General features: G+C 36.0%; 1 protein-coding gene across 1 annotated transcript in view; it reads right to left on the reverse strand.

Moving 5' to 3' along the window:
* Positions 1 to 400: 400 nt before the first annotated feature.
* LOC143305405 (uncharacterized) overlaps positions 401 to 15795 on the reverse strand; it is a 41167-nt gene continuing 25772 nt past the window's right edge. The window contains exon 2 of the mRNA XM_076688882.1: positions 401 to 7502. Coding sequence (XP_076544997.1) covers positions 6444 to 7157 — 714 coding nt within the window. The 5' untranslated portion in view covers positions 7158 to 7502 and the 3' untranslated portion in view covers positions 401 to 6443. The remainder of the gene's footprint in view (positions 7503 to 15795) is intronic.

Genomic DNA, 15795 nt, shown 5'->3' on the forward strand with positions numbered 1-15795 from the left:
TTATTTTCAAAAAAAGATAAATAAACTTTCTATTTTTCCTTTGCTTTTGTATTTGGGAGTGATCCTAGAGCTCGCTTAAAAACTCACAAAGTAAAAGAAAATAAAGAAATTTAATTACAATTAAACGAATTCTATTTACCAATTCTAATTTTTTAAATTTGTTATTCCTTTTACAATAAAATATTTTCAACACAACCCAAAACGTATTACAGTCCTAACAGCGTAGTAATTAATTTCTAATGAATTGATTTAAATTTTTAATACTGAATAGTAAAAATTTTACTAAAAAAGAAACGAATCATTCCTCACCCTTCAAAACACTAATATTATATTCAAGATTCCCGACAGCATTATTCAATTAATTGCAATCTTCAGAATTCTAATATTAAATCATCATTAGGCAAACTATTAACTATTCCATTCCTAAAACCAAGAAACAATCACATTTGAACCACTCTAACTAAGGATAGAATACAAGAATCGCGATCATAAGTTGTCATACTCAAATTAATTGGAATCTTCCTCCTCCTTCAAACATCAATATCACAGATAAAAATGAAGATTCTTAACACAGCACTGTTAACTGCAAAACAGACGAACATCCTTAAACGATCGCGATTTTTAACATCTGTTATCCTTTCCTATATTAGCAATGAAGAATATAGTTTCTTCTAGTCTTCTAAATCCTTCAATTAAAAATTTGACTAAAAAGCTTAGAAAATTTATTAAAAAATCTATAGGGTGCAAGACGTACACCATTGCTCAAAAGTATTTGTCTTTTTAAAAACATTTCTTTTTTTAAAGCTTATTGTTAGAGTTTAAGCCTTCCTCCTTTTATTTCAAATTAATGAAAATTCATTATGGAATTTATTAAATTAGTTTCCTTTTGATAAATTAATTTTTTACCCTTTAAATAATGAACCATTTAGGAAACCGCCCACGAAATCAAGTTCACAAATCCAAGGAAGGATTGGAAGAATCCATACCATACTGTGTCTGACTAAATACGAATATTTCTACTGTGGCAATGATGCTGTTAATAAGTTAAGGCTTTCAGGTTAAAACTGGTATCAGAAAATAATTTATAGAGGACCTTGAATCCTCTTAGAATCTAAAACTGAAAACTAGGACTTAAAATCAAAGGCCAGAAGTGGGATTCCATAAATTATTTAAAGTGAACAAATCCTCATCCTAAAATTTCTTATTTGACCTTTAATACTTTATTTAGAATTAAATCGTCAAATTAAATAAAAGTAATAGTCCAGAAACCAGATTTTGAGATATTTAAAAAAATTATATAGTCCTATTCCATATTAAATACAAAAACACTGTTCTTGGTTCCAAAAAATATTTCTACACATTTTATATATTTAATTTTGAAATTTTTTGAAGCTTACTAATTTTGAACTTAAGTCCACTCTAAGAATTCCCATATAGACTCTAAGCTAAGCATTCCTAGACAAATACCTTTGAGCAATGGCACATATAAGTGAACGGAAGAGGGCAAAAACGCAAGGATCACGGCTACAAGTTTCAGGGTTTGTTTCTGGGAACGTGGAACGATTCTCGAAGCACGTTCGAGCGTACACATCGTAGCAGGAAACGTCAAGCACAGTCGGTCTTTCAGTGACAGAACGATTTGCAGCTTCCCTTGGCCGTCCATAACGCAGTAAATCTGGCGTACAGTGGAAATGGAGCGGCAGTGGGCGGACATGGTTGCCGTATAAAAGCTAACAGAGGCATCAGGCGTCATGGAACTATTTTCCTTAATCCTTGGATCGTTAATCACGCGCTGGATCACGGCGAGACGGACACGAAACGAGATCCTGTCCGAACGCGACGTTTCGAGCACACGCTGGACAAACCCGGCGTAAATTAAAAGTCTCGCCGTTTGTTTCTTCTCTTCTCTATAGTTTTTTTCTTTTTTTTTTTTTTTGTTCCCACCCCTTCCTTCACTACGCACCTCTACGTGTGTATTTCTCTTCGTCTGCTTGTTCGTTTTGTTTGCTTGTGTGAAACTCGTTGACATTCGTTGGACATGTTCGCTTAATAATTTTTTTTTTTTCTTTTCTTTGTTTTAAATCAACTTAATTTCGCCTGCATTCGTCGTTTAAAACTTACACTTTTAATCGACAAGACTATATAAGTAATTATAGACTAACCTGACCTATCGCAGCATCTGACAGGCTTGAGTGAATCCTCTTCATCCTTTCTTCTTTTCTTGCGCTACCACCATCACGAGGAAGTTTCTATTTTTTTTTAATTAGTCTTTCTTTGGCACCGTTTATCTTCCTTGAGCGGTTCTCCTCTTTTCTTCTTTATTATTTTTTTTTTTCTTCATTTTGGCCAGCAGACTGCGAATCAACCTTAATTTCATAGTTAGCACCTTCGTTATTCGAATTCGTTTCACGAACGCGGGTACACAGAGCAGCAAGTGCATCGCGAATTATTAGCTAAGGACTAAACGTTTCTGACGGACATCGGGTAGCTGGACTCCTAAGGGTTTAGTCTCGTTTCGATGTCACGTTTGCTGTTTCTCGTTTCGGGAGATATTCTTCTTTGGTTATTTGTATCGTTCGTTTCTGGCGGAAGTGAGCAATCTAACGTAACGTGGCGCGTTCCCGGAAGCTACGGTTCCGGTGAACTTTGAGGATTTATGCGGGTGATGGGTCAACTCGGACTCGACACGAAACCATGGACGATTGGAAACCTTTGGCCCTTTGTACTCCATAGGATAATTGCACTAAGAATTTAATTTAATTTTCTGTTTCATATTATTATAATCTTCTACATTTTACACTGTTCCCTTAAAAATTATTCTTCCATTATATGAAATCTTTTCATTTAAAAATTATATATTTAACTTGACTCTGAGGTCTGACTTATTATATTTTATACTACTGAATAACTGAGCTGACAAAGAATTCTCTATTAATATAAATTTAAAGGCCAAATGAAAATGATATAAATTTATAAAATATTTAGTAAAAAAAAATGTTCCTTAATATTTATATTATAAATTAATAATTTTGCAATTAATAGAAGATGCGAAAAACAAATGTTAAAATGATAACTACCATAGTATCATTTAATCATTATTAATAGAAAAATGAAAATAAATTTTGTTACAAATTAATATTATATTAAAATACTAAACTGAAAATTGAAAGATTGTTTCCTTTACGTCTATCCTCACCAAATCGAGTACAAAGGGCAAAAAACAATGTTTCCAATAATTCTCACTCTCGGTTTCAACTTTGAGCAACGATCAAGAAATCACAGCGAGACCAACGTTTGTATACAAAAATAAAACGTAGAATAATCTTTGATTCACTCAACTTTCGCAATTCGGCGACGATCACAAAACATTTCGTTGAGTAAATTATTCATTTGTTTGTGATCGAACGGTGTCATCGTTCCTCGTAGATTTAGATCGCTATCTAATTAATTGATCGATCGATCACCAGGGCGACGAAAAATCGACGCAAGCTATGCGGTAACTTTCACGAAAGTAAACTTGAGACTTGGCACTGGGACGGCACGTTTGCAATAGTTGCTGTAAATCTCATCGCTTATCTTTATTTAATGTCTATTTTAAAAGACGGAATAACGCGTCGAATGTTAATCATCGATCCTGGGGATCAATCTCTATATTCTTCGTTAGAAAACAATTAACCCTTTCTCTATAACAAAATCAAGGAATTCTATTAAAACATAAAATAAAAGAAAAAAAGTAATTATTTGCTGTTTTCCACAAAAAATATAAAATTTTGAAAAACTAACAAAACGACAATAATTCATTATATGTATCTATTACATGTCTCAATTCATCACTTTATTACTTTTTGAAACGACTATAATTACCTTTAGTATTTAAACACCAATCACTATAGTCACCGTTAAATAGGGAAAGGGTTAACAGTCGACGAATAATTAAACCACGACGAGAGCCGTTCGCTCGCGAACACTGACCAGAGGGCCGGAAGTTGTTGACCAAGCTCTATCACGATCAACGTGTAACGTCTAACGAGAAACAGCCTAATACTTGAAACGACTAATGGACATTGGATTTCTCGAAAAAGAAAACGGACCTTCCTTAGGAGACCAGTACCGAAGAGAATGAGCCGGCACTCTCGTTTTGCGCTCGCGCATTTACTTGGACAGTGCATCGTTATCGATGTATCTATGTATAAGATGCGTACACGTATCAGGGACATACATATACATATATAATATATACACATGTAGATAGCAGAATGGACAGTGGCTAAGAAGAGGTTGGAAGGACTGTATGGACCGTGCAACAAGACGCTAGTTCATGGCTCTTTAACCCTTTCGCTACGATCATCCCTTCAGGAGAGTGTGCTCGTATAATTTTCCTATTAAATTATCTAACTCGATGAAATAATTTCGTTTCCACCTCGAACTGTTATATTATTTTCAAATGCAAATGTTGGACGATTATTATTATTCAGAGCGAAAGGGTTAACGACGAGCCTTAGTTCGTTCTACGTGACGGACACACGATTGGAACGAGAAATACGCTTTATTGCTAGGTCGCGTTTAAAAAGGATATACGAGGGGTTCGAAGGCACCGGCAACGCTTCCCGGAAGGAACCTATCCTTCGTTCGATGCCAACGTTCAACACGTCGTTAGAACGCTTGGGAGAAGGTCTTTTTGACACGAAATTAGGGTTCTCAGACGTTTCTTACTATTGAGTTTTTCACTGGTGAAAATAGCACAACTCTATTTATGCAAATAAGTTGGGTAACTGGGGGTGTTCATATTGTACACCTTCTGGCAAAGATTTCCTGCTGGAATAATAGAAACTGATTTATAATTTCATAATTCGAAATCAAGATAGTAATTACCATTTGGTAATCGTTGGTCAGTTCACAGAATACTAAATAATTTTGCATAAATTTGGGATAAATTAGGCATTTAAATATTAATTAATTAACACATTGATTGCCATAGGAGAACCACCTATGCCTAATTTGGCACACGATAATATAGATTAATAAAGATAGTAATACTGCAGCTTGTTATTTTGAATTGCTAGCGTAATTTTAATAGTATTCAGAATTTTTTAATCATCTTCCATGGCAATCAAGGTGTTAATTTAAAATTCGACTAAGACATTCTTCCCAAGCGGCGAGACTGCATGGCATATAGAAAACTGATCGTTATCGCGTGCACTATATAAAAATCGCATCGAGTACACTGACAGCTATTAACGATATGCACCGTATATCTACGGCGCACTAAGACGAAGAAGACAACAAAATGGAGCCGTCACCGGCGACTTTCGTCCATCGCGTCGTTGCGTTCTTTGGTATCGAGTCCTTATCACAACTTAGTCTCACTAATGTAGAAATCTTCTTTTCTTTAGTATAGTTTCTCTTCGTTCATCGTTTTACGAGTGTGTCAGGAGTGTTTTCGTGGGAACAGACGAGTGAGACTCTCTTCGAGGTCCGCCGACAGGCATCGTCGTCGACGATTACTTCGTTTCCCTTTTTCTCCGTAATTGACTCGTCTTCTTGGTGGGCCAATAGCTGGATGGATACGCGGTTCTCCCCTTTCCAGCTTCCCTTTCGAACGTTCTTCCTCTCTTTATGTATTCTCATCTCATTCTTGCACGAGAGGAAAGAACTCGCAGGAAATTGAAAGTTCAACAAACTCGGAAAGATGGATCCGAAGACTGCATCCTCTCCAGAACAAAGTGTATTCTGAGATTTTCCGAAGCATCATTTCAAAAGGAATTTGGTGATTCTGGAGAAAATTCATGCGTCTTCGAAAGTCATCTTTCCATACATTGACGTTCTTCCACTTGTTTTGCGCGTCCCTTTTAATGACTTCCCTTAATCACGATCACGCGATGCTTCGTCTACTTTGTTTTCATAGATACACCAGAAGAGTGTTCCATCGAGCAACGATTGAAAAGATTCATAACTACGTCGTTGTATGGAAATAATTCATCGTTAACCATCCTGAAGTATCAGGTCAAAGAGAGGTCACGATCAGGTGTCTCCCTATAATAACTAAAAATGTTAACATTGCAAAATCTGTGTCTCCGTAAAGCTAATTCGAAGACGAATCGCAGTGTCTTCGACAGGATACTTCAGAAAGTTAATTCGCTTTGTGTCATTGCTCTGGGAAACAATTTGGAACATCCTCTTCAAGAATTAACATCTTTTCTTCAATAACCAATGCGGTGGTAGAATATCGCGTGCAAGGAGGCAAGGACTTGGCCCTTTCAATAAATTCACTACGACACATATTTTCACGTTTAAGAATGCCCTGGCCTTTTAGAGCCTATTGCCTCAACGTTATCCTAATTTCCGACCGCATTGTGTCTTCTAAATTAATCGAGCATCGAGGAGGAAGGACGCGCCAACAAGCGTCAAGAATATCGAAGAACGTCATTACGGAGCCGCATTACTTAGCGTTGGTGTATATGAGTTGTGAGGTGTTTGGACAGATAGTCCGCCCTGGCGAAGCATTTGCCGCACATTTCGCAGTGGTACGGTCTTTCCCCGGTGTGGATACGGAGATGTCTGGTGAGGTCGCTTTTACCGCCGAAAGCGCGGCCGCAGAAGAGACAGACGAACGGTCGTTCGCCCGTGTGCTTACGTACGTGAAGCTTCAGGTTCTCTTTGGACCTGACGCACTTACCGCAAAAGGGGCAGGCGAAGCGACGCTCGCGCCTGTCCACTTCGTGGCTGCTGCGTGCCAGGCTGATCACCGGGTCGGTCGCTTCGGACCGATCGTCGTCCATCGCGTTGTCGTCCGCCTCGCCAACCTCGCTGGTGCTACCACCGCCGGCCGAACGTCCGCCGTGTCCAGCTGGCGCCTCGGTCATCTGCACCTCGACGGCCTCTCCGGGGTTCTCCTGCAGGCTGGCTGTCTCCGACACGCTTTCCTCGCGAGCGTTTTCCGCGAACGGTCCACGAGTTTCCTCTTCTCCGGGATTGGTGGTAGTGTCGCTGCCCGTCTCCACCTGGGAGGGCTCTCCGGTGCTGGACACCTGGTCGCTCCGTTCAGCGGCAGCGGACACCACCATCGCGCTGCTCTGGGGCTCCGGGGCACGCTGGAGTCGCTCCAGAGCGTGGTTCAACCTGTGCTTCTTGAAGGACTTGAGATACCTGAACTGCATCCCGCACACGTCGCAGGTGAACAGCTTGTCCGCCGGCAGCCGTGCCCGATGGTTCTGCTCCCGGTGCTTCACGTAAGCGGACCGGTAGCGGTAACGCTGGCCGCACTGCTCGCAGGTGAACGGCTTGTCGTCGCTCGCTTGGCCGGCATGCTGAAGCAACGCGTGCCGTTCCAGCAACCAGGCGGAAGGAAACGCAGCCAGACATACGCCGCAGCGACGCGCCAGGCCCGCCAATCCGGCGAAACCACCGTGACCTAACAGCGAACCGCTTCCGCCGCTGCCACCACCGGAACGCTCCACCAAGGCACCCCAACCACCTGCCTCCAAACCGAGGGCCAGGGACACCTGAAATGATTGCGGTTTCTTAGATGGAATCTGATTGAGAGATACGGGGCGAATCGACTTTGTTCATGATGTGTTTTTAACACGTTTGCTGCCAACTTCAAAGCATTGCAGACGTATGGGGGTAAAATCCTGTGTGTCATAATATGAAAGGTTGATACTATTTTGATTAGTGTCTAATTCTTTGAATTGGTATGCGATATTGAACATGACTCATTGTAAATTTTGTTGCAAAATTTACAATGTTTCTCTTTTCTTTTTTTAATAAAAAGTATTACACTTTACCGTTGTACATTAATTTACTTATTTTAATTTAAAATAAATACATGTTGACAGTGTTGAAAACGAATTGAGTTCAAAGGGTTAATCAGTGTCATACAGTACGTCCATGATGATTTTTAGATGGCAACGAATGTGTTGAAAGTGTTTTAGACGTGAATTATAGAACAAGGAAATATAGGTACTTTTAAGGTGGTTTTTTTTTAATGTTTGAAGGAACATATGTATAATGTGAAATTTTTTTGTAACATTGCTGCTTTGAATAAATAGCCGTTTTGGCAATCACAAAATATAGAAAAGTAAGCGAATAAATATACTCAAAATATAGTTTAAATTTCTAATTGCATGGGAAATTATAAAACAGCATGCGATTTTAGAGCTACAATAGAGAAAAAGATTTTGTTTCAATAATAGAAAAAACTTACCGCATATTTCTGCGTATTGTGTACGCAAATCATTTCTTCGTTTTATCATCCTTAACACGAACACCGAGATAGTGATATAATATACTCTGATGTTACGTAAAAGCGTATAAATAAAAAAAAACTTTAATTCATCTTCGTTGAATAAATAATATTAAAAAAAAAAATTTATAGAAAGAAAAGCAATTCATTACAAAATATTAGGTTGTTGCAGATGGAATGAGCATCTTACTCACAAGATTTTCAATAATTATAAAAATATTATTAATTGATAGAAACGTGTTACAAAGGTCTATATTTTATAAAATTACAAATTATTTAAAATTATCAATTTTAGTTTATTAGGAAAGCTTATTTAAATTGGACCTGTAATATATAATATTTGATTAAAATTTTAATAATTTTTTATTAAATTCTCAGTCACATTTGCTGAGCAATATTCTAATGAAAATTTTTTCAAAAACAATTCGTGAATCCTTGTTTCCTGAATCACCCATTTAAAATTTTTTTAATTTTAAACCATCAGATTGATATGCAACAACCTAACAGAATATTGGAAAAGCAAGCGTTATAATAGTTCCATCAGCAAACGATCGGACAGGAGACATCAGAAATCAGACGTCAGGGTTCAATGACCTATTGTTAACACAAACAGTTTGCAGCTTTTATTTCACAAATCGTTAATTTACAACTATGATATGCATTCGTTCGCCTAAGAACCGAAAGAAAAAACGTCATTTTACACGAAACAAGGCGTAGTACCCATAATGATCAGAACGCGTGTCAACGTGGTGACAGTTACGGACAAAAAGTCTTTTCTCGGATATTTTTCGCGTCGAGACCCTGGAGTATTCGTGCACCTGGTACAACCATCTCAAACATCGTCGGTCTACCGACGACGATTGTTTAACAAACCTTCTCAAACACTCATACACGCACGCCGTTGCACGTTGAAACACGTCGGATGGTACAAACATCCCGATGAAAGGTCCAAACCACTCCATCGAACGTGTTCCAACCGTTTTGTTCGAACGTTCTGAAACTTCGTTTACTTCGACAAACAGCAAAATATTCACGCATTCTCGCACAAATTTTTTTGTCTCTTTGTGTTGTTTGAGAAATCGTATTCGAGGGACATGTTCTCGAGTGGCGACTTGGTGTGCACGAGAGCTTTCGGGATATTCCTACGTCCTCTTTGTTCTCGAGGAGCTGTCGCTTCTGACAACGCGTGGACATACGTTTCTCACCTTCGCCATGCTTCCTTTCTTCTCGTTCTTAACATCCGGAGACGATAGAATCCGCGAGTATACAACGAACGCCAGACAGACATAACGCAGAAGCTTTCGGAGCACCATTTTTCTTTCGTCCATCGTCGACACTGCCGTCTCGAATCCGTCGATCTTATTGATCGATCGGTCATTTCGGTACGACAGTTCGCAGCAGGAACGAATTGCGAAAACGAGACGCACTGAATATCGTTCGCGTTTACTGTTTCCCATTCGTGTCATGATGATCGTGCCTTGATAATCCATGTACGTGTCTTATCAAGCCCGGTGATATCTAAGATCAGCAAGGTCGTGCTAGAGTCATGCCTATGCTTCGTATGCATCGGGTGTTCGTGAAATTGACGATATTGTTATTCAATTTTTATTATAAAATCTTTGTTCATCTTGGTTGTCATTGACGTTTATGTCGAAGTATGAGAAAATAAATTTTTAATTAGTATGCTGGTCATTTTGTACCATTGGAAGTATGATAGAGCCCACAGGATTTCCCAAAAATATTAAAATATTAAAAATATCTATTTAAAAATAGGTATTTACCTATTACTTTTCAATATCTATCATTTTTCATTTTTTAAGCTACTTTTGAAAATATTTGGAATTTAGTATTTTCTTTTTATCTTCTAAGCAAAATTAGCCTATCCTAATTAATTAAAAAAATAAAAAAATAAAAAGGAATAATATTACCTACTTATTAAAATTAGTTGAGTTACATTCATAATGCAAACAAAATATTTTAGGAATTCTGAATTATCCTCAAATGGAAATGTTTTGATGGAAAAATTTTGTTTCAATGAATCAAATCATTATCATAATGAAGTTTCTCGATGAAATTTGAATCATGACTAACAGAACGAAGATTATTCATAAGACCCGTCGGAACATTTACGTAAATCGTACGTGATGCTGTTCTCATCACATTTCACGTCCTGGAGAATCGTTTCGTCGAAAAGAACTTGTCAACTGTCTGAGAAACGAACCGGGACACGTACAGCCAGATAAATCCTTTAAACATTTAGCTTCCATCATCTTCGCGACCTTTTCGAATTTACTTCGAGAAACGTTGTGCGCGTCGGAGAACTTGCATGATCTTAGATTACACTGATTCTAAGTTTACAGGCTCACTCTTGTTATGATGGAAAAGTATGATTAAGAACTATTAATCACTCAACTATAAAATAAAGCAAAATTCTTTTTTTAGTTATCATAAAAACAGAATGATATTAAAGAAAATTATATATACAGGATATAATTACTTTCAGTTATATATTTTTGCCGTTTAATTATAAGAGAAAAATTTTAAGATTATTATTAAGGGTATGCAAAATCTTGAATCATCTATGCAAAATTAAATAATTGTAACATGATTTCAATAATCTGGAAATTGGTAAAAAATAATATATAATGATAGAAAACATTTTAATTAAAATATTAATGAGAAAATTGCCTTCAAAACGATGAGTTTTTTGCATACCTTCAACAACAATTAAGTTCAAAACAAGTTCTTAATTTTCAATTTACAAAAATACCAAAGTAAAAAAATTAATTAAAGAAACTAATATTCCAAATTCTTCACGTTAATTTTCTAAAAAAATCCAAAACCTGCCATAATAATATAACCAATCAGTAGATTGTCAGATTTTTATGCATTTATATTATATAAAAAATATATAAGTAAATTGAATTATTCAGAATATATAAAATTTGCAAAATATGGTTTAAATCATTTAGAGAGAGAGAAACTATAAAAAGAAATATATTTGCAAAACCACCCACAATTTACTGATCAGTATACAAAACAACACTCAATAAATTTCCCATTGATTCCTCCACTTTTCCCAACATATCACAAAATTGAAAAAAAGAATCGCGAACGAAAGTGCGTCCCGCGCGAAGCCTCGTCTTCTGGCGACCCCAAAACAGGATCGATTTCGATTAATTTCTAACGAAGGCGATCGAGGCAAAAACTAGCTACGAGCGTTAACAATGTCTCATCTTTTTCGTCTCTACACTCTATCAATTAACTCGATAATCAAGCGATTGGACGTCAGTGCTGGGTGTCGAGGTGTGCTTGGAATGTAAGTTTTAGGAAACGGCACGGGCGTAAAATCGGTATCTTTTTTTATTTCATAAAGCCGCACGGATTGTTGCGGCTCGTCGAGTTCACACATCTGCAAAGCAAAAAATCTAAAACTCTGGTTGGCACAGAAAAACGAAACGTTGTTGTATCGTGCGGACATCCGGCGCGGACCGTGGCGACGGTCCACCGTCGTCGCCGGTCTTCCGCGCGATTCCCGTTACAAGTATGAAAAATATCCCGGCTTGGTAATACCGTTTAAAAAAGTTATTGCATTTGGTTGTAACCTATGTTGTATAGGTACGTCGTATCATTTTCATTTATCGTATATTGTACAAATATTGTTGTAAGTCGGTACAAACGTTACTGTAGAAAACATAACAACTCGTAGGTTCTTCGTTCATCTTTCTCTTTTCTGTGTGTGTGTAATTCATTTCTTTTTTTTTTCGTTTTTATATTTTTTCGTTTCTATCTATCTCACATTTTCTCGCACTCTCAAGCACACGATTTTTCTCTCTCTCTCTCTATGGTTTCTCGCTCTTGTTCTCTCGTTACCCTTTCGCTCAATTCTTTTTATTAATATCGTTACGGAAAGCTTTAGTTACGTGTTATTACAATCTGTTTAGTACTATGCGAGATTCCGATCTACAGGGTGGCTTTTCATGGTATTTGAACACTGCATTTGCTCGTGTCTCTTGTGTAATTGTTTATGTGTATGTGTGTGTGGTAGTGTACAAGTGCGTGTACCTGTGTTCTGCGGGTATCCGGAGCAAACGAGAAAGAATGAACTGAGGAGTGAACGAGGAGATTGAGTCTCGTTGGAGGAATCAGTCCGAATATTCAATTTTTTAATCAATTATTTCAATATACTATTTGTAAGAGATTTTATAAGTATCTTTCTAATAAGGTGAGATGGCTTAGATATAAGATACTTATTCAGATTGTTAATTAAATTAAAGAAAAATTAATATACGTGTTTTTGCGTTTGATTTTCATGAGATATTATTCCAAATAAATTATTGATATATTAATATGTCATGTTGAAAATAATATATTTTCAATTATTAGGAATTAATTTGGGAATTAATTATCAGTTTCTTTTTATAATTTCCTTACTTATTCATTTATCTAAACAATTTCGTAATATAATTGTGAAATAATCAACATAAATTATTTGTAATACATCTTTTAATATTTTTAATCTATTCAAGGAAAGTGTAGATAAAAGTGTCTGGTAATGAATTCGGCAGACGTTTTAAAAGGATTCTAAAGAGATTCATGATTATGACGAACATTTGTGGACCTCGTACGAGGTGCTTACTAAGTGCTCGAAAGTGCGGCCTTGCATACCTCCTTTCGATGATAATTGCAGAAACGAATGGCCGATGACTAAAATGTGCGACGAGTGCATAAAAGCGATCGACTTCCGGCGACGTGGATGATTCTTGGTATCCTTAGCTTTTCGCAACGTTCGCTTTTACGGAAATGAAAAGATACTCCGGTTTATCAATGTCACTTTAAGACCATACGGCTAAACGTTTTTATATTTCAATAGGGAATCATTTTTTGTTAATGCATTTTGCAAGAAAGTGAATATCTCAAGTACTTTCTGATGACAGAAGACAATAATTTAAAAAAGAAATATTTGTTTCAAAGGAGCAAATAAGATGATGCGGTATAGCTATTGCATTGTGGTAATGAAAATATATTGTACTATTGTAAAAAATGTTGATGGCTTTGAAATATCAAAAAATATAATCTTGTAAGAGATTTGTTCTTGTCATTCTATTTTCTACTTTGAAACAAATACTTTTCTTTTTAAATTATTTCTTCTATCATTAGAAATAACAAAGATATGTTAAATTTTAATGTCAATTGAGTTACATTGTAAATTAATGTTTGGACCTATTAAGCAATATATTTGTTTTGATTTCTATGATATCTCTGTGCTTCTATTAAGTACATGTTTAGCCGAAAAATTCATAATTAATACTAAATAAGTAAAAGTACATAGCAAAATTAATTAAGTTTAATGATCGTTTGATAAACCTAATCAATTGTTTTATTATTTTCTATGATTGATTTATCTAATGAATTGCAACAAATTATTGCAATGAAACACGAGAAAACTAATATTCAATTAGTATCTTATTTCCTTGTCTAATTATTCAGCTATCATGATTAAGTTATTAAAATCTTCATCCGCGAAAAATTCTAAATGAAATCGTTTATCAATGAAATAATTGACTAATTAGTTACTCGTTTATTGAGAGAAAAGGCGAATCGAGGTGAAATTCTATACAGTTTCAATTGGTGAAATAATTAGCAGGAATTAGCGATCGAAAAACTAATTAAAAAGGTAGATTACAAGCAAAGGGTACAAATTCAATAGAAAACTTTTCACCGACTTAATTTCCATTTGTTCCCGCTTTAAATTCAGTTAATTTGTATATCGAAAATCGATGCATTTAATAGGGCAATTTGATTCGTTTCAACGAGTTTATATGGATAGATATAAACTGTACCTTGCTTTCGATGTTGTAATTAAAAGATTTAGTGTTTGTCCTGATAATCAGTTTGTCCTGTTTATCTGCCGATAGGTTTCAGAATTCAATTAACAGTTAATAATAAAATCATACATGTAACAACAAATCAGAGAAGCTACATCCTTCTTCCCTTCTGTATTGTTTAAATGTTTAATTTTCATAAAGTGTTTGCCCATTTATTATACCACATTTGCACACTGAACATTTTAAGAAACAAATAATCCTATCATGGGGTTTTATGATAATTATTGAAATTTTTAATTCAAAACGGTTTCAAAAGTTGCGTTTCAAAAACGGTTTTAAAATTTTTATTTTCAACATTTAAGAAAAATCATAGTTTCCTTTGCACCTCCCACGTATAATTATTAATATAAAATTACAAGAACTATTGATTTCATAAATTAAAAAGTAGACAAAGTGTTAATGAAGCAAAAAATAATACTAATGAAAAATTTCTCATAATGGGCAAATACTTTTAAATAATAATGTAAAATAATTTTGTAACACTGCTATATTACATTAAACAATCCCAATCCGATCAATACAACCCAAAGAAAAACCACCCCATCATTAAACTACGAAAAACAGTATTTAAAGAACTTTTCCTAAAATATCAATCATCTAAGCGTGTTACGTAATAATCGAATTCCCGAGAGGCCAAACTCGAGTATCCTCTTCCTCCCAAGTGGCACGCATACTTGAAGAACCCCATGCTGAAGAGCGGCGCCGCGTGCCACCCCTTGCTCTCGCGATCCCCCCCCCCCCTTTTCTCAGCAACTTTCTCAAGGTTAGTCTAACTTTTCTCTAGGTAAAAGTCGAAGCAGGGCGGCTTGCATACGTCCATAAACCGGGTCGTCGTATGGGATAGACGTAGGAACGTGTCACCGGGTAACCCGCTCCGACAAACTCGCGGAACTCGCGTCGCCCCTAACTGGGGTAGTAGGAGCAGTCTCCGCGTGATCGGTCGTAGAGGGTGGTAGGCGTAGGCCTATCGCCTTCCACCTACCACCCACACAGAGGCAACCTTGAAGCGGACTGTACGTGTGGGGTGGAAACGCTTAGCGTTCACCTGTCGATACAGTCTGCGACAAAATTTTTAGGGTTCTATTAGGTAACTGGAGTTACGTAACTTAGAAAAGGATGCTAACTGGGATGGTAAAAATTATTTGAAAAATATTTTTTTTGTTATGAAAATTCATATGCTATTGGTCGAAAATGTAACACCACCTTTAAATTATAAATATCCAGTGAAAGGTTTAATAACTAAATTAATTTTCTTAATTCCTAACAGTGTGATTTAGTACCCTGTGGAAAATATTAAAAAATAATTTATATCATCACACTTCGACTGTAAATGTTCAACTCAAATCAAAATTTTAGTTTATGTTAATTATTTAGGGGGTTAGAAATAGTAAAAATACCACATAAAGTAATAAAAGATTTTAAATATTTTTCTAATTTTTTTCTAATTTTTTAATAGATAAATTTTGAAAGTAACTTATGAGATTTATGTATGTTTTAAATATGAAATCAATCAAATAAAAATAGTGAAAAATCGTCAGAGTTCTATTATCCATTCATTGTCATATCTATCTGATAAGGATCGAATAAATCGTTAGATATGAAATTCATTCCGCGAATTGAAAAAAGTAGATTCACTGGATAAATTATGTGCACTTGTCGCTTTCC

Source organism: Osmia lignaria, chromosome 6 (genome assembly GCF_051020975.1).
Source record: "Osmia lignaria lignaria isolate PbOS001 chromosome 6, iyOsmLign1, whole genome shotgun sequence".
Lineage (NCBI taxonomy): Eukaryota > Metazoa > Arthropoda > Insecta > Hymenoptera > Megachilidae > Osmia > Osmia lignaria.